This window comes from Mobula birostris, chromosome 1 (genome assembly GCF_030028105.1).
Source record: "Mobula birostris isolate sMobBir1 chromosome 1, sMobBir1.hap1, whole genome shotgun sequence".
NCBI lineage: Eukaryota > Metazoa > Chordata > Chondrichthyes > Myliobatiformes > Myliobatidae > Mobula > Mobula birostris.
The window spans coordinates 11,784,652-11,808,603 of NC_092370.1; the positions used below are offsets into that span (position 1 = coordinate 11,784,652).

The 23,952-nt window shown below is 40.6% G+C and overlaps 1 protein-coding gene across 7 annotated transcripts in view; it reads right to left on the minus strand.

Moving 5' to 3' along the window:
* clasp2 (cytoplasmic linker associated protein 2) overlaps positions 1 to 23,952 on the minus strand; it is a 358,715-nt gene that overhangs the window by 17,358 nt on the left and 317,405 nt on the right. For 5 of the 7 annotated variants that reach the window (XM_072252438.1, XM_072252433.1, XM_072252420.1 and 2 more), the window contains 5 exons: positions 23,574 to 23,733; positions 19,000 to 19,219; positions 9,464 to 9,657; positions 6,972 to 7,100; positions 4,316 to 4,522 (listed from right to left, as the gene is read on the minus strand). In XM_072252438.1, the coding sequence (XP_072108539.1) occupies positions 4,316 to 4,522; positions 6,972 to 7,100; positions 9,464 to 9,657; positions 19,000 to 19,219; positions 23,574 to 23,733 (910 nt within the window). The remainder of the gene's footprint in view (positions 1 to 4,315; positions 4,523 to 6,971; positions 7,101 to 9,463; positions 9,658 to 18,999; positions 19,220 to 23,573; positions 23,734 to 23,952) is intronic. The other 2 variants (XM_072252430.1, XM_072252410.1) reach the window with 1 other exon arrangement.

A 23,952-nucleotide genomic window follows, 5' to 3' on the forward strand; every position in this document is an offset into this window, starting at 1 on the left:
AAAAAATGCATTCCTAATGGCATGTTGACCTTCATAACAAGGGGAGCTGAGTCTAGGAGCAAAGAAGTCCTTCTGCAGTTGTACAGGGCCCTGGTGAGACCGCACCTGGAGTATTGTGTACAGTTTTGGTCTCCAAATTTGAGGAAGGACGTTCTTGCTATTGAGGGAGTGCAGCGCAGGTTCACGAGGTTAATTCCCGGGATGGCAGGACTGTCATACGTTGTAAGATTGGAGCGACTGGGCTTGTATATACTGGAATTTAGAAGGATGAGAGGGGATCTGATTGAAGCACGCAAGATTATTAAGGGATTAGACACGCTAGAGGCAGGAAACATGCTCCCGATGTTGGGGGAGTCCAGATCAAGAGGCCACAATTTGAGAATAAGGGATAGGCCATTTAGAATGGAGTTGAGGAAAAACTTTTTCACACAGAGGGTTGTGGATCTGTGGAATGCTCCGCCTCAGAAGGCAGTGGAGGCCAATTCTCTGGATGATTTCAAGAAAGAGTTAGATAGAGCTCTTAATGATAGCGGAGTGAGGGGATATGGGGAGGAGGCAGGAATAGGGTACTGATTGTGGATGATCAGCCATGATCACAGTGAATGGCGGTGCTGGCTCAAAGGGCCGAATGGCCTACTCCTGCACCTATTGTCTAAAGATTTTATACATTCAGTGAGTTGTCATTCCTGTCCAGGTGTTCTGAGGTCAGGGCTTCAGAATGTGATGCCCAAGGTCTCTTCTAGCCTTACAACTCTTACATAGTTTATAGCAAAAATAAATCCCTTTGAAGAACAAATCTAGCCACAACTATAAAACAAAACCAAATACTAGTTCAGAGGTAAAATCTACAATGTACCAAACAGAACAGTAAACTTGGGGATTGGGAAATGCTTGGAGTTCAAGAAAGGAGCAGGAAACTGAAAGGAAGGTAAAATAGAATAAGAAAGTAAACGATTGAGAATTGAAACACTGTAAAAGCTGCCATGGATAGGTGAAAAGTAAAAGACTAGCAAAGGTTAATGAAATTCAGTAAGGCCTTTGACAAGGTCCCGCATGGAGGTTAGTTAGGAAAATTCAGTCGCTAGTTATACATGGAGAGGTGGTAAATTGGATTAGACATTGGCTCAATGGAAGAAGCCAAAGAATGGTGGTAGAGAATTGCTTCTCTGAGTGGAGGCCTGTGACTAGTGGTGTGCCACAGGGATCAGTGCTGGGTCTATTGTTATTTTTCATCTATATCAATGATCTGGATGATAATGTGGTAAATTGGATCAACATATTTGCTGATGATACAAAGATTGGAGGTGTAGTAGACAGCGAGGAAGGTTTTCAGAGCTTGCAGAGGGACTTGGACCAGCTGGAAAAATGGCAGATGGAGTTTAATACTGACAAGTGTGAGGTATTGCACATTGGAAGGACAAACCAAGGTAGAACATACAGGGTTAATGGTAAGGCACTGAGGAGTGCAGTAGAACAGAGGGATCTGGGAATACAGATACAAAATTCCCTAATAGTGGCGTCACAGGTAGCTAGGGTTGTAAAGAGAGCTTTTGGTACATTGGCCTTTATTAATCAAAGTATTGAGTATAAGAGCTGGAATGTTATGATGAGGTTGTATAAGGCATTGGTGAGGCCGAATCTGGAGTATTGTGTTCAGTTTTGGTCACCAAATTACAGGAAGGATATAAATAAGGTTGAAAGAGTGCAGAGAAGGTTTACAAGGATGTTGCCGGGACTTGAGAAACTCAGTTACAGAGAAAGATTGAATAGGTTAGGACTTTATTCCCTGGAGCGTAGAAGAATGAGGGGAGATTTGATAGAGGTATATAAAATTATGATGGGTATAGATAGAGTGAATGCAAACAGGCTTTTTCCACTGAGGCAAGGGGAGAAAAAAACCAGAGGACATGGGTTAAGAGTGAGGGGGGAAAAGTTTAAAGGAAATATTAGGGGGGGCTTCTTCACACAGAGAGTGGTGGGAGTATGGAACGAGCTGCCAGACAAGGCGGTAAATGTGGGTTCTTTTTAACATTTAAGAATAAATTGGACAGATACATGGATGGGAGGTGTATGAAGGGATATGGTCCATGTGCAGGTCAGTGGGACTAGGCAGAAAATGGTTCGGCACAGCCAAGAAGGGCCAAAAGGCCTGTTTCTGTGCTGTAGTTTCTATGGTTCTATGGTTAATCTGGGTAATTTATAGACCAGTTCTAGAAATTATGTTAAGGAATTTGGAAAGGCAGATAAATTCAAAGACGATTTTAAGCCTGACTTCACTGTTGGAGAAATCCTCTGGAAATGGTACAGCGTACAAACTGCTGCAGGAACTTAGCGGGTCATGCAGCATCAACAGAAGGAAATGCACAGTCAGCGTTTTGAGTTGAGACCCTTCATTAGGACTGGGAAGAGGGAAGATAGTCAGTATAAAAACTTGGGGAGGGGGGATGGAACTAGAGCTGCAGGTCGATAGGTGGATCCAAGTGAGGTGGGTAATAGACAGGTGAGGGATGGGGTATAGTGGGAATGATGTAAAAAAGCTGGGAGCTGGTAAGTAGAAGTAACATAGAAGATGGAATCTGATAAGAGAGGACCTAGGAATGGCAGAGGGCAACAGGATTAATGGACACAAATCAGGAAGTAGAAGTACATTGGTTTTGAAAGCTTGTGACTAGTGGCGGGCTGCAGGGATTGCTCTTTGGGCCTGAGCTGTTCACAGATTATGTGAATAATTTGGCTAAGAGGATGAAGTTTGCTGAAGACACAAAGTGGACAGTGTGGGTTGTGAGGTGGAAATAGAAAGCGAGGGCAGGAGAAATGTAATGTAATATAATCTGGAAAACAGTGGTATATAATGTGGAAAAATGTGGTTATCCTGTTCAGTAGAGAAAATAGAAAGACATAGTTTTTTTTTAATAGTGGGGAACTGAAAGAGGACTAACTGAAAGTTAACATGCAGTGAGAGCAAGCAACTTGTTTAGCCTTTACTGCAAGAGCACTTGAATAAATGAGTAAAGACTTTTAATGTAGACTTAGAATAATACATTATGGCCTTCTAGCTTAGCATGGTTATATTGCTGTAGGTTACAGTGAAGATTCACCAGACTGAGCCCTCATTGCCTTGAAATATCCTTCTGGGTCTTGACTAGGAAGTTGAATGGATCACTTTTCTCTGGCTGGCGTGACTATAACCATGGGTTCAAACTTCCAGGGCTGAGTTGGGAAGAAACTTCATCACCCAGAAAAAAAAGAAGAGAACTTTTCAAATTCCTTATCCAAGTTGGCTGTGGAGGCTCAGTTCCTAAATTGACATATTTATAAAGTCAAAATCAAACTAAAGTCAACTTGTTATCACAGAAGATATATACCTTGAGATTCATTTTCTTGCAGGCATTCACAGGAAAATAAAGACATACAAAAGAACTTATGAAAAACTATACATAAACGAACACTGACAAATAACCAATGCACAAATAAAAAAATACTAAGAATATGAGCTGTAGAGCTCTTTAAGGTGAGTCTGTAGAGCAATCAAGACTGAAGTGTTTGGTATGTGAAAGTGGTGCTTCGGGGAAAGGTCTGGCATGATCTTACAGAACAACAGACACAATATATGGGGGTAAATGGCCTACTCTTCTATCTCTGTACTTGTAGGTTAGGCTTGCAACAACGGGCAGTCAGGGGATCTTTACTGGTGGTGTATACATCTTGGCAATTCCAGCTTAAATGTTTTGGAAGAAGCTACTTCCTTGGAAAATGGCTGATTAGCTTCGGGGCACAAATATTAATTAAACATAATACAAATTACCAATAATTTAAGGTCATAAAAGTGAAAAACTGAAATTGGACTACAGCGTCATTTATCGTAAGCCAAACCCCGTTTTAGATTTGAGTGACAGTAGTCAAAACTAGTGCTTCCTTTAATTTAAGCTGATTGGAACATATGATCAAGATTTAGGAGGAATAAAAGTGAGGAGAGAGGTAGGTGGAGAAAAAGAAAGAAAGGCAAAAGAAAAGGAATGGGAGAGCAGCAAGGTAAAACAACAGAAATTGAAAGAGGAAGGAAAAAGATGAATGGGCCAGTTGTATCTAATGGAAATAATAAGATTAAATTGCACCACCTGTCACTCAAATCTTCAATTCAGCCAAAGTCAATTTCATATTCAGTCAGTATACAATCTTATCTAAATGCCTTGAATGATTTACATTAATGATATTATGAAGCCAGTTATTCACCTACTATACAACTATAACTATAACCTTTTGGGATTTTAGTTACAAGTAAATGATATGTATCTGAAACAATGTAGTTACATACCATTAACAGTCCAGGAATTATTTCAGGTAATAACTGGTTCAGAACATCTTTGTGGACTCTCTCTATGATCTTGGTTTGCATTTTGATTGCTGCAAGGTTGATAGGACATTCTGCTGTCTGTATAATAGGACAAAGCACTTTGATGCATTGCTCAGGGTTGATAGATGTGGCCAAGGCTGTAGCGGCTTCTTCAGCAGCTCTTACCACCTAATGAAGAACAGAAAGATGTTAGAACTCTTTGAATCTTGTTAGGTACCACAATATTACTTACACTTATATTAAATTGGTGGCTTTGCATTGGTGAGAAATCAGTATTCAACATATCCATAGGGATATGTGACATTATTAAAATATTTCTCATGTGTCCCTACTTTAAAGTACAAATCATTTGCTAATAGACAAGAATCTTCCCAAAAACTTTTCATTGTGCAATCATAACCTCACATGCCAGAGGTTAGCTTTATTTGTCACATGTACATCAAAACATACATTGAAATATGTTGTTTGCGCCAATGACCAACATAGTCTGAGATGCGCTGCAAATCTCGCTGTGTTTTGGGTGCCAACACAGAAACCCCTTAACAAACTCAAACTCAGATGTCTTTGGAATTTAACCTGTTCATAAGAAACACCATAGGGAAGATAAAAATGCAATATTAACTAGTCCTCAGTGGTTGAAAGAGCTCCAAGTATCTGCCAGGTGAATCCAATCGCTTGTATCATTCAGCAATAAAAAAAAATCAAATGAATTACACAAGAGTCTAGAACAGTTGGGAGATAGCGGTAATGACTTAGTTAGAGACACTTTTATCAGAAACTGGTCTCACCAGATCTGAAATTTATCATTTATCATCTTGTGCCTGTGTTGCAAAATACAGTTCCCACCACTTACTTTTGCTTTTTCCTATCCTATCTTGGGCAAAGGGATGAATTATTTATTACTATCGTAGGCACCAGTTACAAAGATATTGTACTTAGTGAGGACTAGTTTGCGCAGTTCAAGTAATTCTTTGCACCTGATCACTTCCCAGAGGGTGGTGACTTTGTGGAATTCATTGTCACGGACGGCTGTGGACATCAAAGCTTAGGGAAGTCAAAGCTAATGTAAAAAACAAAAGAGAGGGCATACAACAAAGCAAAAAATAGTTGGAAGATAGAGGATTGGGAAGCTTTTAAAAACCTACAGAGAGCAACTAAAAGAATCATTAGAAGGGAAAAGATAAAATATGAAAGCAAGCTAGCAATCACTATCAAAGTGAATAGTAAAAGCTTTTTCAAGTATGTAAAAAATAAAAGAGATGAGAGTGGATATAGGAACGTTAGAAAATGAGGCTGTCGAAATAATTATGGGGGACAAGGAGATGGCAGATGAACTACTGAGTATTCTGCATCAGTCTTCACAGTGGAAGACATTAGCAGTGTGTTAGGTGTTGAAGGGTGTGAGAGAAGAGAAGTTAGTGCAGTTACTATTACAAGGGAGAAAGTGTTCAAAAAGCTGAAAGACCTTAGTCTTTCATAGTACATAGTTACCTGGACCAGATGAACTGCACCCTAGGATTCCAAAAGAGGTCGCGCTAGAGATTGTGGAAGCATTAGCAATGATCTTTCAAAAATCATTGGACTACAGCATGGTGCCAGAGGAATGGAAAATTGCAAATGTCACTTCACACTTTAAGAAAGGAGGAAGGCAGCGGAAAGGAAATTAGAGACCAGTTAGCCTGACCTCAGTGGTTGGGAAGATGTTGATGTCAATTATTGAGGATGAGGTTACGGAGTACTTGGTGACATAGGACAAGATAGGACAAAGTCAGCAAGGTTTCTTTAAGGGAAAATCTTGCCTGATGAACCTGTTGCAATTCTTTGAGGAGATTACAAGTAGGGTAGATAAAGGGGATGTAGTGGCTGTTGTCTATGTAGACTTTCAGAAGGCTCTTGACAAGGTGTCACACATTAGGCTTCTTACCAAGTTAAGAGGCCATGGTATGACAGGAAAGTTACTAACATGGTTAAAGCATTGGCTGATTGGTAGGAGGCAGCAAGTGGAAATAAAAGGATACTTTTCTGGTTGGCTGCCAGTGATTAGTAGTGTTCCACAGGGTTCGGTGTTGGGACCACTTCTGCGTGGAAACCCACGCAGTCCACAAACTCCTTACAGACAGTGGCAGGAATCAAAGCCCGATATTACAGCTGGCACTGTAAGTTATTACACTAACCGCTACAATAGCTATACGTATGTCCTTGATGTCTTTCTGTATCCTCCTCAGTCTCCAGACTACTTTGTAGCATTTACAGATATATTACATTTGATTCTCTCTCAGATGCATATTGTGAACAGTTGAGGATCTAATATCGATCCCTTCAACATTCCACTCGTCATATATTTAGTCCATAAATAACCCATTTATTCCTATTCCCTGTTTCCTGTCAGTATTCAATTTACTGTCCACATCAGTCAGTCACCCCCAATATTTTGTGTCTTAATTGTGATTAACACCTTCCTGAAAATCTTCCGGAACCGATGGCAAAAGAAAATTATATGTTACCAATCCACGTGTAAACTTTTCTTTTTCTGGGTAATCAGTTTACTTTCAGTGAAGCAATATGGCAGCCTGACTTTTTATTTCTTCCTTTGCAAAAGGATCAGGAATAAACCAACCTCTTTTTGGGGATCTTTGTGAGCTTCCAGTGTTCTTATGATGGTGAGCTCCGCATAATTTTTGAATCTTTCTGGCTGGTGTTTCAAGATCTCTTTTAAAACTCGCAGTGCTAATGCTCTGATCGTATGCTGCAATTATCAAGAGAAAAGAAACTCCATGTTAATAAAACCCCACTGCAAATACTTTGAAGACAGTGAATGGACACAGAGGTGAACAGGAGGGAGGTTTTCAGAATTTGAAATTCCATCTAGTAACAAAAGTGTCACTTCAGGATTAGCTATTTGGAGATTAGGAAACCTAGGTGATTACTTCCCGAGAGGCAAAGAATGAAAGGGTAAATGCATTAAAATTTTTTAACATATCACTAGCATCAGATCATTCAACTGGCAAATATTTTTCACACATTGATATCTTTCCAAAGTGAACAGTAATTCATAAACAATGTAAGAGACAGAAGCAGGAGGCCATTCAGCTCCAAGCAATGTCTGCCTTTCAAAAAAATCCCACTGCAAATATTGTTTTCCTGTCTTACCCCCATATCACAATCCTTTAAATATCCACAATTCTATTAATATTTGCCTTGAACATTGGCGAAAAGGTAGCGTAGTGGTTAGCGCAATGCCACCTCGGGTGCCACGGTAGTGCAGTGCTTAGACTGACACTCTTATAGCTCAAGGAGCGGAGTTTGGAGTTCAATCTTAGCATCCTCTGGAAAGAGGTTGTGTGTTCTCCCCATGACCACCTGGGTTTCCTCTGGGTGCTCTGGTTTCATCCCACAGTCCAAAGGTGTGTCGGTTAGTAGGTTAATTGGTCGTTGTAAATTATCCCGCAATGAGGCTAGGATTTTATCAAGGGTTACTCGGCAGTGGGCTTGAAGGGCCGAAAGGGCCTGTTCCATGCTGTATCTCTAAATTTAAAATAAACACGATCAATGATTGAGCCTCCTCATTGTTCCAAAGATTCTCACAACTCGAGTAAAGAAATTTCTCCTCAGTTAAATTCATCTCTTATTTTGAAGCCATAACCACTGGCTGGGGCATAAACTCAGTGTCTGACCTGCAAGCATTCTATGAAGTTTCTGTGCTCCAGTGAGATTGCCCCTTATTCTTCAAAACTTGATAGTCTACAACATAGCCTCCTCACCTTTGGTATTAGCCCTGCCATCCCAGGGACCAGTGTGGAAATCCCAGGCGCACTCAGTCTTTAGCAAGCATCTTCTATTTTACAAAAGCTGTATGCAGTATTTTCCAAATGTCATCTCAGCAAGAGTGGTATGACACAGTGCCAATCCACTGGTAATAAAAGACCAATATATACTCTGACTGACTGCTGCACCTGGACATCTGCTTTTAGTGACCGGTGTATAAGGTCATCATGGTCCCTTCGAACGTGAGCATTCCCAGTCTCATAACATTATAAAAATATTTGGCATGATGTCTAAACTCCTGCACTCAATATTTTGATGGATGAAGGTAAATGCGCTAAAGCCTTTTGCATCTGCATGGCAGGTTTGTCAGGATCAACATTTAACTGAATTGAAGACTCAACTTTGGTTGAGTGGATCTGCTGGATGCTGTCCCTCTTCCATAACCTCTCCAGTACGCCCCAGAGCAGCTTCTGTGCCTTTCTTGTTGTTTCTTTAGATAGAGCTGTACAAGCTGAAAATCTGGCTGAGTAGTGCCACACTAACATCCTCTTATTCAACGTCTGCAAGACTGATTTTGGACTTCAGGAGGAGGAAACTGGAGGTCCACGAGCCTGTCCTCATTGGGGGAATCAGAAGAGAGGGTCAGCACCTTTAAATTCCTCAGAGTTATCGGTTCAGAGGACTGTCCTGGGCCCAGCACACAAGTGCCATTACAAAGAAAGCACCTCTATTTCCTTAGAAGATTGCGAAGATTTGGCATTCTAAAACCTTGACAAACTTCTGTAGATGTGTGGTGGAGAATATATTGGCTGGTTGCATCAGAGCCTGGTATAGAAACTCCAATGCCCTTGAACAGAAAATAGTACAAAATGTAGTGCACATGGCCCAGCCCATCATGGGGAAAGCCCTCCCTACCACTGAACACATCTATAAGGAGCATTGTTGCAGGAAAATGGTATCCATCATCAAGGACCACCACCACCCAGGCGGTCCTCCTCACTGCTACCAGTTATTACCCCCCAACCATCAGACTCTTGAACCAGAGGGGGAACTTTACTCAACTTCACTTGCTCCATCACCACATTATGAATTAAGATTGTACTGCCCAACAGAGTTGGGTCCCCATATGGTGAGCTACAGGATAGGTGTTTTTGCATTGTAAGCAAAGATGAATGGGAACATAAGGGAAGGTTACTTTGCACATTTCTGTAACTAACTAATTCTACAAAAGGCCAAGGCACTGTTTATCCTAGGAATATAATCTGGTGTATGCAATCACAGAACTTGCAAAGGAAAAGACATAATGAGAAATACTATGGAATGGAGAATTCATAGTTAACTAACCTCTTTATCTCCAAGTGTCTCAAGAAGCAGCAGCAAAACAGTTTTGAAATGTTCATCCCACACGCCTAATGACTCTTCTTGAATTGACTTAAGGAGTTCATACATTGCTGCTTTACGTTCTTCTATTCTCTCATTGTGATTGGAAAGTTCCTTCAGTAGCTCTGCAACCAAATCAGACTGGTCCAAAGTAGCATCTGATAACAAAAGTCAATTATTAATGCCCCGTGTGCAGAATTCATATCTTAATGAGTTCATAGGTATCTGAAGGAATGGAATGACTGCAGTATAAGTTGATTATCTCAAGATTAACTATTAATGGCCAGTGTACACAATTTTGTAAGAAGGGTTGATATTACAAGAACATACAAAGTTCAAAGCCATGACAGAACAAATATCTCACAAATGAATACTTAGTTATTCCTGCAATCATATTACGCTAAGAGATTAAAGTTTAATAATACTGAAAATTAAACACACCTTCACCACCTCAAAGAATAACTGAAAAGTGAAAGGCACCCCAACAACACACAACTGCTCAGTCTCAAGCAGTTCAAAGGTCAATTGTTTCTCTCAAACACTAAAATGGAGCCAAAAATATATGACTATCACATTTCTAAATTCAAAATGTGATGAAGCTACCAAAGTGGAATGGAATTTAGTCAATCAGGAGCAGGCTCTCTTAACTGATGGGAACACAACATTGACAAGTGTGAACACCCGCAAAATGCAGGAGGAACTCAGCAGGTCTGGCAGCATCTCTGCAGAGGAATAAACAGAGGACATGCCAAATCAAGACCTTCATCAGGATGGGAAAGGAAAAGTGGAGAAGCCAGAATAAAGTGGTGGGGGTGGGGGAGGGGAGGGGAGGGAGTACAAGCTGGCAGGGGATCGATGAGACCAGGTGAGGGAGAAGGTAGGTGGGTGGGGGAAGGGGAATGTCAAGTATGAAGGCATCAAGGAATTGAGCTGTTCAACACAGAAATGCGCTGTGTGGCCAACCATGTCCACATCAATTGATGCACTGTTCTATCAAAATGATGAGACCAAGGAAGGAAAGATACAATGAAAATGGCATTAGTCACTGGAATGTGGCATAAAGGATGTGGGTTATTTAAGACAACAGCAAATAAAGCAAAAGGAATCTAGACATCATTTGAAACTGAATAATGAAAATAAGAGCTATAGATTATTAAGAAACTGCAGTGCAGCACGGCCACTTTTGCACAGTACTGTTGTAATTTTATGTATTGCACTGTACTGCTGCCTTAAAAAAATTCATGGTGTGAGTGATGATAAACCTGATTCTGATATGGGTCTCTATTGTGGACTGAGAATGGGAAGGGGAAAGGGAGAGGAGAATCATGGTTGGGAAAAGGAAAAGGGAAAGGAGGGGGAGCAGGAAGCACCGGAGAAACATTCTGTAATGATCAATAAATTAATTGTTTGGAATCAAATTACCTTGCCTGGTGTCTGCAACCACGCCACCCCCTGCCCATCTGTCACCTGTCCCACATCCCTCCCACGGCACTCCACTCTTGCCATTCCTAACAACCTTTTCTCACACCAGATTTACAAACTCACTATATCTAGGTGCCTAAGATTTTTGCACAGTACTATATATGGAATTCATTAAAGCGTTCACTTTATTTAAGAATGTATTTAAAGATTTGGGAGATTGGACATGACAGAAATAACACATGAGTGTTGGGAAAGTGAATGCTCACGGGGGTGGATGAGCTGCCAGTCTAGTATGCAGATTCCTGCCAGCTGATATTGAATGTAATGAGTCCTGCTGCAACAGGATTCATTCAGGCTGAGGATTTGAAACCATTCCAGACAAGTATCTTAATTTGATGGAGTGTCAGGAAGAATATCCAATGCTGACCTACCCTTGTGGTCATGCTGTGCACATACACCCAGTGGTCACTTTACTGGGTACACCTGCTTATTAATGCAAATATCTAATCAGCCAGTCATGTGGTAGCAACTCAATGTATAAAAGTGCAGACATGTTCAAGAGGTTAGTTGTCATTCAGACCAACATCAGAATGGTGAAGAAATGTTATCAAAGTGACTTTGACCATGAAATGATTGCTGGTGCCGGGTTTGAGTATCTCAGAAACTCTAAATCTCCTGGGATTTTCATACACAGCTGTCTCTAGAATTTACAGAGAATGATGCGAAAAACAAAATAAAAATTCCAGTGAGTGGCAGTTCTGTGGGTGAAAAATGCCTTGTTAATTATCCCCTGACCTCTATGGTCAGATGGGTTCAACCTGACAGGAAGGTGATAGCAACTCAAATAACCATGCTTTACAACAGTGACGTGCAGAAGAGCATCTCTGAATGCACAGCACATCTAACCTTGAAATGGATGGGCTACAGCAGCAGAAGATCACAACCATAAACTTTACTGGGTACAGGAGGTACGTAATAAAGTGGCCACTGAGTGTATATTTACAATCCAGCAGTATTTCTGGTCAGTAGTTAATTATTCCTAGGATGATGAAGGTTTGGGGATGTGATTGTTAATAATAACACTACTGAATGTCAGAAGTAATTAACGTCTCTTGAATAGTGTGAATGTTACCTGCCACTTGTCAGCCATTGCCTGAATGTGATTCCAGCTCTTGCTTCATGCAGGCACAGGTTTACATTACGAAGAGTTACGAATGAACTGAACAGTAATAATTCTACAATCAACAGCCCTTATTATTCTTCACAAATGTAAAAACATACAACAGTCTCTTTGAGGAGCTCCAGGGAAGAGACACCGAGAGAGAACTGCATTTACTTATGCGCTCCCATCTTTTAAAATCTGCATCTGCTGAACAAAATGTTTAGCCAACACAGTATTACCTGTTACAATGTTTGTGGTGCTAATATGTCAACACACGTAGATCAAATTTTAATTTGTTTTTGACCTTGTGATAAATCTGGAAAGAACCAGATTTTGTAGATTTACAACAAACCTAGCTTTGCATTCATGAAGCCTATCCAGTGAAATATTGTTTCTAAATATCCTTCCCCAATTTCTCCAAAACATTAATAAATTCACTCAAGTAGGTAGCGCCCACTATCAGCAAACCTAGAGATAATCAACTTATAATGTAATCATTCTGTAGCTTTGCAAGTTAAGATGTCTAACAGCTAGTCAAAAAAATATTATCATCACTTTTCTCAAGTAGACTCATTTTTTTACTTTGACAGCAGGAGAATAGGGAAACATATTTTTGAAATTCAGGATCTGAATCATCTTTAGTTTGAGATATTAAACATGTCACATTTTAGGCAAGAACTTAAATGGCTTTCAGTTTCAAGCAATTATAGGATGCGTATGTCATTAAAATAGGTGGTGTTAACAGAGAAACTGGTTATCAGGACTTGCAGAGAAGTGGGCTGAGGAATGGCAAATGGAGTTTAATTCGGATAAGTGCGAGGTATTACATTTTGGAAAGGCAAAAATGTACAGGACTTTCAGAATGAAATGCTAGGGCCCTGGGACTGCTGTAGAACAGAGGAACTAAGAGAAGTTCCAAATCAGGCTATGCTGACTGTTCCAAATTAGATCACACTTTTCCAAATGCTTGTAAATCCTACCTCTAAGGATACTCTCCAATAGCTTCCTTACCACTGATGTAAGGCTCACTGACCTACAATGATCCCCATTTCCCTTCTTGAACAAAGAACCAACATTGTCCACTCTAGAGTACTTCTGGCTTCTTCCAGTAACTTTTCATGCCTTGACTAATTAAGAACCGATCAACCTCTGTCTTAAACACATCCAATGACCTGCCTCCACAACCGACTGTGGCAACAAATTCCATGGATTCACTACCATCTGGCTAAAGAAATTACTAATCTCAGTTCTAAATGGATGTCCCTCTATTCTGAGGCTCTGCTCTCTAATTCTAGATTCCCCCACTACAGGAAATATCATCTCTACAACCACCTATCTTTGCCTTTTAACATTCGATAGGTTTCAATGAGACAACTCTTCATCCTTCTAAATTCCAGCAAGTACAGGCCTAGAGCTATCAAACGCTCCTCAAACGATAACTCATTCATTCCTGGAATCATTCTTATGAACCTCCTCTGAACCCTCAACAATGCCCTTTCTCGGATAAGGGACCCAAAACTGCTCACAATACTCCAAGTGCAGTCTGACCAATGCCTTATAAAGACTCAGTATTACATACTTGCTTTTATATTCTAGTCCTCTCAAAATGAATGCTAACATTGCATTTGTCTTCCTCACGAACTCTATCTGAAAGTTAACCTTCAGGGAATACAGCACGAGGATTCTCAAGTTTCTTTGCACCTCGGATTTTTGAATTTTCTGCCCATTTATAAAGGTCTACTCTCTTATTCCTTCGACCAGAGTGCACGAGCATACACTTCCTGACACTGTCTTCCATCTGCCACTTCTTTGCCCATTCTCCTAATCTAAGTCCTTCTGCAGCCTCTCTGCTTTCTCATCACAACCTGCCCCTCCACCTATCTTCCTATCATCCACAACTTGGCCACAAAGCCGTCAACCCCGTCATCCAAATTATTGACATATAACGTAAAAAGAAGTGCTTCCAACACAGACTGCTGCGGAACACCACTAGCCTCCAGCAGCCAAACAGAGAAAGCTCCCCTTATTTCCACCTTTGGCTCCTGCCAGTCAGTTAATACTCTATCCATCTTAATATCTCTCCGGTAATACCATGAGCTCTTATCTTCTTCAGCAGCTTCATGTGCGGCACCTTGTCAAAGGCCTCCTGAAAATCCAGTAAACAACATCTTCTTAATCTATCCTGCTTGTTATTTCCTCAAAGAAATTCAACGACTTTGTCAGGCAAGATTTTCCCTTCTGGAAACTTTGGCCTATTTTATCATGTGCCTCCAAGTAGCCTGAGACCTCACAGTTAACAATTGACTCCAACATCTTCACAACCACTGAGGTTAGGCTAACTGGCCTATAGTTTACTTTCTTCTGACTCCTCCCTCCTTGAAGACTGGAGTGACATTTGCAATTTTCCAGTCCTCCAGAACCATCTCCTCTCCTCCTCCACTCTCACCCTGAACACCGGCATGCCTCAAGGCTGTGTACTGAGCTCTCTTCTGTACTCCTTTTTCACCTATAACTGCATTCCTGTACATGGTTCTAACTCTATAATCAAGTTCGCAGACGACACCACGGTGGTTGGTCTGATCAGAGGGGATGACAAGATGGCCTACAGCGACAAGGTCCAGCACCTGGCCGCGTGGTGTGCCGACAACAACCTGGCCCTTAACGCCCAGAAGACAAAGGAGATCATTGTGGACTTCAGGCATGCTAGGAGCCACACTCACGTCCCCATCTACATCAACAGAGCTGTAGTGGAGAGTGTATCAAGCTTCAAATTCCTTGGTGTCCACATTTCTGTGGATCTCACCTGGTCCCTGAACTCTTCTATCCTGATCAAAAAGGCGCAATGGCGCCTTTATTTCCTGCAGAGCATCAAGAAAGCTCACCTCTGTCCCAGGATACTGACGGACTTTTACCGCTGTACCATTGAGAGCATACTCACCAACTGCATCTCAGTGTGGTATGGCAATTGTCCCTTATCAAACCGCAAAGCACTCCAGCGTGTGGTGAAAACTGCCCAGCGGATTATCGGCACCCAATTGCCCACCATTGAGAACATTTACCATAAATGCTGCCTGGGCAGGGCGAAAAACATTATCAGGGATGCATCTCACCCTAAGCATGGACTTTTTACTCTCCTCCCATCCGGTATGCGCTACAGGAGCCTCCGCTCCCACACCAGCAGGCACAGGAAGAGCTTCTTCCCTGAGGCTGTGACACTGCTGAACCTCACATCACAGCGCTAAGCAGTATTACACCCATATTGTACTGTCTCAGTACTTTTATATTTGTGTGCTGTAGCACTTACTTTTTATTTGCAGTTATTTTGTAAGTAACACTATTCTTTGCATTTCTAGTTAGATGCTAACTGCATTTCATTGGCTTTGTATCTGTACTCGGCACAATGACAATAAAGTTTAATTTAATCTAATCTGTGATTCTTGAAAGGTCATTACCAATGCCTCTGCAATCTGTTCAGCTACCTGTTTCAGAACACATAGATGTAGTCCATCTGGTCCAGGTGACTTATCTACCTTCAGGCCTTTCAGCTTCTCAAGAACCTTCTCTCTAATAACAGCAATTGAACTCACTTCCAAATCTGATACTCTCAAACTTCCAGCATACTGCTAGTGTCTTTCACAGTGAAGAGAAATGCAAAATGCTTAATTAGTTCATCCTCAATTTCCTGGTCCCTCATCACTACTTCTCCAGCATAGCTTACCAACGGTCTGATATCTACCCTTACCTCGCTTTTACTCTTTGTACATTTGAAAAGACTTTCATTATCCTCTTCGATATCATTGGCTTCATATTTCTTTTCCCTCCTTATTGCATTTTATAGTTGTCTTTTATTGATTTGACATGGTAAATGTGAGCTCACTCTTAAGTTTTAAGTATAAATTGGACGTACATGGATGGGAGAGGTCTGGAGGGTTATGGACTGGAAGCAGGTCAATGGGACTAGCGGAATAATGTTTCGGCACAGACTAGAAGGGCCGAATGGCCTGTTTTCTATGCTGTAGTGTTCTCTGGTTCCATTTTTTAAAGTTCCGAATCCTTTAACTCACTTTTGCCCTTTTTCTTTTTTTGTTGTTCCTCAGCCTTGGTTGTGTCATTCTGCCTTTAGAATACTACTTCCTGGGGATGGATCTATCCTGCATATTCCAAACTGCTCCCAGAAACTCCTGCCATTGCTGTTCTGCCTTCATCCCTTCTATTGTCCCTTTCCAGTCAGCTTTGGCTAGCCGCTCTCTCATGCCTCTATAGTTCCCTTTACTCCACTGTAATACTAATACATATGACTTCAGCTTCCCTCTCTCAAATTGCACGGTGAAGACTATTATATTATGATCGCTGCCTCCTAAGGGTTCCTTTACCTTAAGCTCCCTGTTTCATTACACAACACCCAAACCAGAATTGCTGTTCCCTTAATGGACTGAAACATAAGCTGCCTTTAAAAAATAATCCCATAGGCATTCAACGGATCCAGCACCAGCCTGATTTTCCCAATCTGCCTGTGTATTGAATTCCCTCATGACTATCATCCCATTGCTCTTTTGATATGCATTTTCTATCGCCCATTGTAATTTGTAGCCCACATCCTGGCTACTGTTCAAAGGCTTGTATGTAACTCTCATCAGGGTCTTTCTACCTTTGCCATTTCCCACAAGGATTCTACATCTTCTGGTCCTATGTTACCTCTTTCGAAGGATTTGATTTATTTTTTACCACCAGAGTCACCCCACCTCCTCTGCCTACCTGCCTATCAAGGATACAATGTGTATCCTTGAATGTTAAGCTCCAAATTAAAATCTTCTTTCGGCCACGACTCATACCTACCAATCTCTAACTGCACAACCAGATCATCTACCTTATTCCGTATACTGTGTACATTCATATATAACACCTTCAGTCCTGTACTCGTCACCCTTTTGCCTCATGTGCCTTGTCTGATTTTGGCTTCAAAACCTTGCACGTTTCTTTTTTGTTTTTTTTTTGACTAAACTCACAACCTCTCCCGACATCCAAGGTTCCTTAACTCGACATCCTTGTCCTTCTTCCTGACTGAATAGGTCAGTCCTGAACTCTAGTCTGGCCATTCCATCAGCTGGTCTTTAAATTGGTAAATGTCGTAGATAGTGAATCTATGGAATTCATTGCACAGATGGCTGTGGAGACCAAGTTATTTTGTATATTTAAGGTGAAGGTTGATAGGTTCTTGATTAGTAAGAGGATCGAAGGTTACAGGGAGAAGGTAGGGGAATAGGTTTGGGAGGGAAAATAAATCAGCCATGATGGAATGGCAGAGCTAACCTGATGGGCCAAATATGTCATTTCTGCAACCGTGCCTTACAGGCTAAATGCAGACTTGCCCAGTTAAACTCCTACACCTCCCACTGCACCCCCCCAACCAGCCTGTACCTAATAATTATGTAATTTGCCCTCTCTCAATTTAATACTTTCCTGCAAGCTTGAGACTGCTCTTTATCAATATCATAAAACTTAAGATAACTTGAGAATGGAACAAAGATTATTAATGAGGTATTCTGAAGATGGCTAGGCCTTGGATACTGCCCTGATAAGAGATGACTAGACAGGTATATGGAGGAATTTAATATGAGGGGTTATATGGGAGGCAGGGTTTGAGGGTCGGCACAACATTGTGGGCCTGTAATATACTGTACTATTCTATATGTTCTATCTTCTGCAGTATGCCAAGTGAATGGTTCACTTCCAACAACCACAGCCACAGAATTGGTTCTTGAACCAAATGGTAAAAAAAAAATCACTACAGTTTCGCAACATTATGAACATTTGGCCCATTTGACACAAAAATGGCAAACTTTTTTGTTCTAAATGTTAACTCTTACATAAATTATGTTTAACATGTTTCTCTTTTTTTGTGATGGCTGCTTATGTGATGCTACATGCCTGTGATGCTACCACAGATTTTCCTCTGCTCCTGTACTTGAGCAAGTGACAATAAGCTCAATTTTGACTTTGATGAACAATAGTCTTGGGGCGGGTGGCATCACACAACTTATTATATCATATTTATAAAGAGAGGGAAAACAATAATGGTCAGTCTGCACGTCACAGAAAGGTGGAATACTCAGGTTGTTGCAATCATTGTGAAATGGAAAAGGCAACACAGTAGTGTGGTTTTGCTGCATCACCTATTACCGACTGGAGTTCAATTCCTGCCACTGTCTGTAAGGAAACAAACCTGACGAAGGGTCTCGGCCTGAAACATCGACTGTACCTCTTCCTAGAGATGCTGCCTGGCCTGCTGCGTTCACCAGCAACTTTGATGTGTGTTACTGTCTGTAAGGAGTTTGTTTGTTCACCCCATGACTGCATGGTTTTCTTCTGGGTGTTCCGGGGTCCTCCCACATTCCAAAGATGTACAGGTTAGTTGGTTATTAGTTGTCCTCATACTATATTGAAGGCAGCCATCACAATCTACATTTGTGGCTGTCATCACAATCTACACTGATTTGACCGCAACAACACATTTCACTGCATGTTTTGATGTAGATGTGACAAAAATGCTGATCTTTAAATCTGATCATTGAAGTGATTTATAGATGAGAATGCATGCAGGGTTGTTAAAAATATGCTAATGATCTTGGTGATTTAAATATCAAGGTCCACTGTATCAGATTTGCGCTGTGCTACCAATGTAAAGGGACAATGACCAAAAGGCACGTGAACCACATGTATTGCTGATGTGCAACAGATCAAAACAGATGTTTTCCAGTTAAAGCATTTCCACTAACATTACTTTAAAACTCATGGCATGGCAAATAATCAAAGTAATAGATAAAAAATACTAAAATAAGCATAAAATAGTGGGCTTGAGTAAACTATGCTATTTTAGAATGAAGATACTTACTAATGAAATAGATCTGCTACTTACCATCAGGAAACTGTTCAGCATCATCATCAAACATGGCTTCCTTTAAGGCCGATTTACTAACAGAGATGTTATCTGTATAGTTGTAGGGATGATAATCACGCGGTCGGGAACTGCTACGATGGGACATGGTGTTTAACATTGAAGTTTTATTGTCAAGGGCAATTCGTCCTAAGTCAGTGGCATCACCACCTCCTCTAATGTCAGCAGCTCCAGCAGTGACCTATTGAGCACAAGTAGAAATTAAGAACTATTAGTAAAATATTTTCCCCTTTCCTCACACTATTGGCCTTTCATACCCATTTTTTCTTTCTCTTCAAAACGAAATGGTTTATTTTGGAAACAGTGGGTTAAGTTGGTAGCCCTCTCAATACAGTTAGAAAGTTGTGCTTCAAATCCTATTACAGAAAGGTAAGCCTAAAAATAAAAACTCTGAACTGGTGTGCTACAGTGAACAATGGAGATGCTCTTTCACATTAGAATTTAAACCAAAGTAATGGCTACTGTTATAAAGGGTGAGTTAGATTTCTACAACTGTATTAAATCTGTTTATTAAACAGATGATCAAGTCATTAGCAACATTATCTTTTTGAGAGCTTGTATAAAACTTCGCTGCCATATTTTGTACATACATTTAAACTTCAAAACATCTCACTTGGTATGGAACACGTTGGCGTAACCTGGGGACATTTTATAATTTTTGTTCACAATGTCAGCTTACTAGTAGTACCTATTCAGTAAGCGGAGGGCAGTGGGTTTGATATATGTAACAAGTTTTGAGGTACACATTGTCCCACTTTCACTGTAGCACCATCATTTATCTAGCATTCACCGGATTTGGATTCAATAAATGAGAATTTTCAATAAATGGAAAAGTTAGTACAAAGAGAGTGGGACATTTGGCCAATGTAGTTACTTGTGTTTATTTCTATTCCCCTTTCCATGTACCCAGACACTTTCACATTCATCCTTTCCAAGCAATTAATCCACCCCCTATATAACAATTTATTTTCCCCCTTCTCTAACTTCAGCCACCAGTAGCAAACTTTCTTGTAGTTTCAGAGCCACCAAGTTCAAAAATCCTCCACTGCCTCTCTTCTTTGGGTGTTCCAAGAATTCCCCGTTCATGATTTGCAAGCAGTAGAAACAATTTTTTAAAACTTTTTTTCTCCACACTGAAGTTCCCAGGTTTCCTCTACAATTTAGTAGCTTTGCTCTCCTTGTTCCTGCTATCTGTTGACTCCACTCACAACCCTAATCTGATAGAAAAAAAACTTCAAATCATTTCAGAATTAAAAGTCAATTGATCCAAAAATCTGTATCATATCTTCTCTTTCCCTAGCAGTGATTCCATTCCATTCAAATGAATAGTGGGCTTGCTGTTTCTCTGCCAGAGTTTACATGTGGCTCAGCCCGAAAGGGCAACTGTTCATAGATGGCACCTGACCTGCTGAGTTCCTACAGCATTTTGTCATTCGTTGTTCAACCGTCTGATGCCCCAGTATTACAGCTGAAGAAATTACAGCTAGTTTGTGCTTCACTGTTGGACAAGATCAGAATTCAACCAAGTAGAGTTTGATTATAAATTAAAGGCTTCTTATGCTTTTGTGGGAACTGTGAACTTCACATTTGGCAGAGAAAAGTGCCAAGCTCATGCTCAGTGGATTTTTCTGTTATTGTACTGTGTTCAATAATAACTAGCAATTAAGAATTGCCCAGAAATAATGATCAGCTCCACTTTAATTTAAAAACTTCCAAATTTATTGACATTTCACCCTGACAGAAAAATTAGACAGAATTCTTAACATTTACATCATATTGCAAAGGATGCTGCAAGATCAGTTTTTCCCACAATCACTGTGGGATTGTGGGAAAATTTTATGCTGCTGGTTGATGATCACCATGAACTCAGTGGATCAAAGGGCCTACTTCTGTTCTGTGTCTCCCTATGACTCTATAGGAGTTGTCTGGAAGTGCAATATCAACTACCCACTGCAGAAAAAGCACTTGGAAAGGACTAGAGAACAGGCTGATGTTACTCCAGGGCAGTTAGAAGAAAGAAATAGAGCTGGGTGAAATTCCTAATGAAATATAGCCACTGGCATGCCTCCTTCATAACTGCATTAACTAGCCAATCAGTCCAACTTGTTAATGCTAACTAGTGGGCACCATCTCCCATTATTTGATCCAGAGCTTTTCATGCTGAAGTGATTCAAATGCTCATTGTGATGCTTGTTACTGCAAAATGATGTTCAGACACCCACTCTCTCAGAAAGTGCATTCCAGGTGCTCAGCAGCCTATGGGTGAAGAAGGACCCCTTCATAATTCCCTCTACATCTCTTCCCCCCTTACCCTAAATCTATGCCATCTAACTTTATCCAAAGATTCAAGTTCAGTTTATTGTCACTCAACTTCACACATGTATACTGCCAAACAAAACAACATTCCTTTGGACCAAGGTGCAATACACAGTATATATAACTCACACTCTCTCACACACACACACACACACACACACACACACACACACACAAAACATCTTACCTACCTGTGATTCCATTTCTCATTCCCTGGGCCACTTAGTCAGCTGATCAAGAACCACTTCCCCTTGTAATTTTTGATAATTTTCTTCATTGTCCACTATACCATCAGCAAACTTACTAATTATGTTTTGTATGTTGTATCCAAATCATTAATATACTGCAGATGACAAACAGAATGAGCCTAGCACTGACCTGAGGCATGCCACTAATCATGGGACTCCAATCCAAGAAACAACCTTCTGCCGTCACTCTCTGCTTCCTACCATCAAGCGAATTTTGTATCCAATTAGCCAGCTCCCCCTGTATTTACATGAATTTACGTGGCAAATTATAGATTTAAAATTAAGCTTATGTTGTTAAAAGAGGAATTCTGCAATCTCCAATATAACTTGCAAATTGACTTGCTGAATTTGTTGTCCCGTTTCAGGATTGTATGAAATCGGATGGCATGGTTATGTAGCAATTAGCGTAACACTATGAGAGCACTAGCAATCCAGGTTCAATGCTGCCTGCCACTGTCTGTAAGGAATTGTATGTTCCCACCCACGACTGCATGAGTTTCCGCTGGGTACTCTGGTTTCCTCCCACATTTTAAAGACACGTGGGTTAAGATTTGTAAGTTGTGGCCATGCCATATTGGCGCAGAAAGCATAGCCACACCTGCAGGCAGTCCCCAGCACATCCCTAGACTGTGTGAAAGGTTGAACTTCATGTTGTACATCCTTGAAAATAAATCCTTCCTGAGGTGAGGAGACTAACATTCACCAAATATAATGTGTAGTCTCACCAATGTCATCAATGATTTTATACTTAGTGGCCACTTTATTCGGTACCTCCTATACCTAGTAAAGTGTTCACTGAGTGTATGCTTGTGGTCCTCTGCCGCTGTAGCCCATTCATTTCAAGATTCGATATGTTGTGCTTTCAGAGATGCTCTTCTGCACATCACTATTTGAGCTTCTGTTGCTTTTCTGTCATTAACAAAGCATTCTCACCCTCAGAACTACCGCTCACTGGATGTCTTATTTTCTGCACCATTCTCTGTAAACTCTAGAGAATAATGTGTGTGAAAATCCCAGGAGATCAGCAGTTTTTGAGATAATTAAACTACCCCATCTGGCATCAACAATTATTTCACCGTCAAAGTCACTTCGATCACATTTCTTCCACATTCTGATGTTTGCTCCAAAACCTCTTGACCATGTCTGCATGCTTTTATGCATTGAGTTCCTGCCACGTGATTGGCTGATTAGATATTTGCAGTAATGAGCGGGTGTATAGGTTACCTAATAAAATAGCCAGAGAGTGTGTTTCTGAGTTGAAAGACACAATAATGAAACAAATCCGTTATCAGAGCTTCTTCACTAATAACTTCAGGCTGGAAACCTTGGATCATTTTCCCCACTCGTAGACGGTGTCTATTGTATCTGATGCTCTTGGAGATGTAAACTAAACTCTGAGATTTATGGATTGGACTGCAGTTCAAACTAAATGTAGTTCACACTGGCCTCATTCAGTTCTATGTTTCTTTTGTGTTCTCGCCCTTTCTTTCTTGTTGCCGATTGGCAGGCTGAGGGTTTGGGTTTGAGGTTCTTGTTGCATATAGGCTATTTGTTAGCTTTTGTGTAAGGGAGGGGTTAGGTGGGGTTTGTGGTTTGCAAGTTTTAATTTTTTTTGTGTGGGGAGACTGACGTCTTTTCTTTCAACTACCTCTATGGTTTTTCTGTATTGTGTGGCTATCCGGAGAAGAAAAATCTCTGCTGTATTCTGCATACATATTTTGAAAATAAAAATGAACCTTTGAACCTTTCACCTTTTATTGAAGCACTTCTACCATTTTTCCAGCTCAACGTCATCCATTAAGTAGGAAGAACTGACTCAAGACCAATGGTCTTAGCGCATTCATTCTATTTTCAGTCAGTTGGTAGAAAGGGAAGGATTGGAAAGCACTACCTGATCTGCACATAGTTAAGAAATATCCTCCCAAAGTTGGTATCCATTAAGGCAAAATTATAGAAATACACAAAAGTTACCTGCTCCAGATCCTCTTCCTTTTTAGCATCTCGCCTCAAAGGTTCATTCATTTCTTCTTGACTAAGGAGACTGAAGTTCTGGATTGCTTCAGACATACCTCGAAGAGAGCAGTATATTTCTTCTGAGTTCATGTTTTCTGCATCATAGTTAAATGCACTGCTTAAAAGATGAAAATTATGAATTGGTAAAGTCTTATTGCAGGGGTTATGGTTGATTACACTCCATGTGTTTTAGCAAATATAGCAATGGAAAGCACAAAACTGAAACTGATCTCACAAAATATGGTTCAGAATTGCCACAACAGAAACTACGCTTCTGATTTATCTGAACAGCAACAAGCTCTGAAATGAGAGGGAAAATGAGGGGATCCTAGGCATA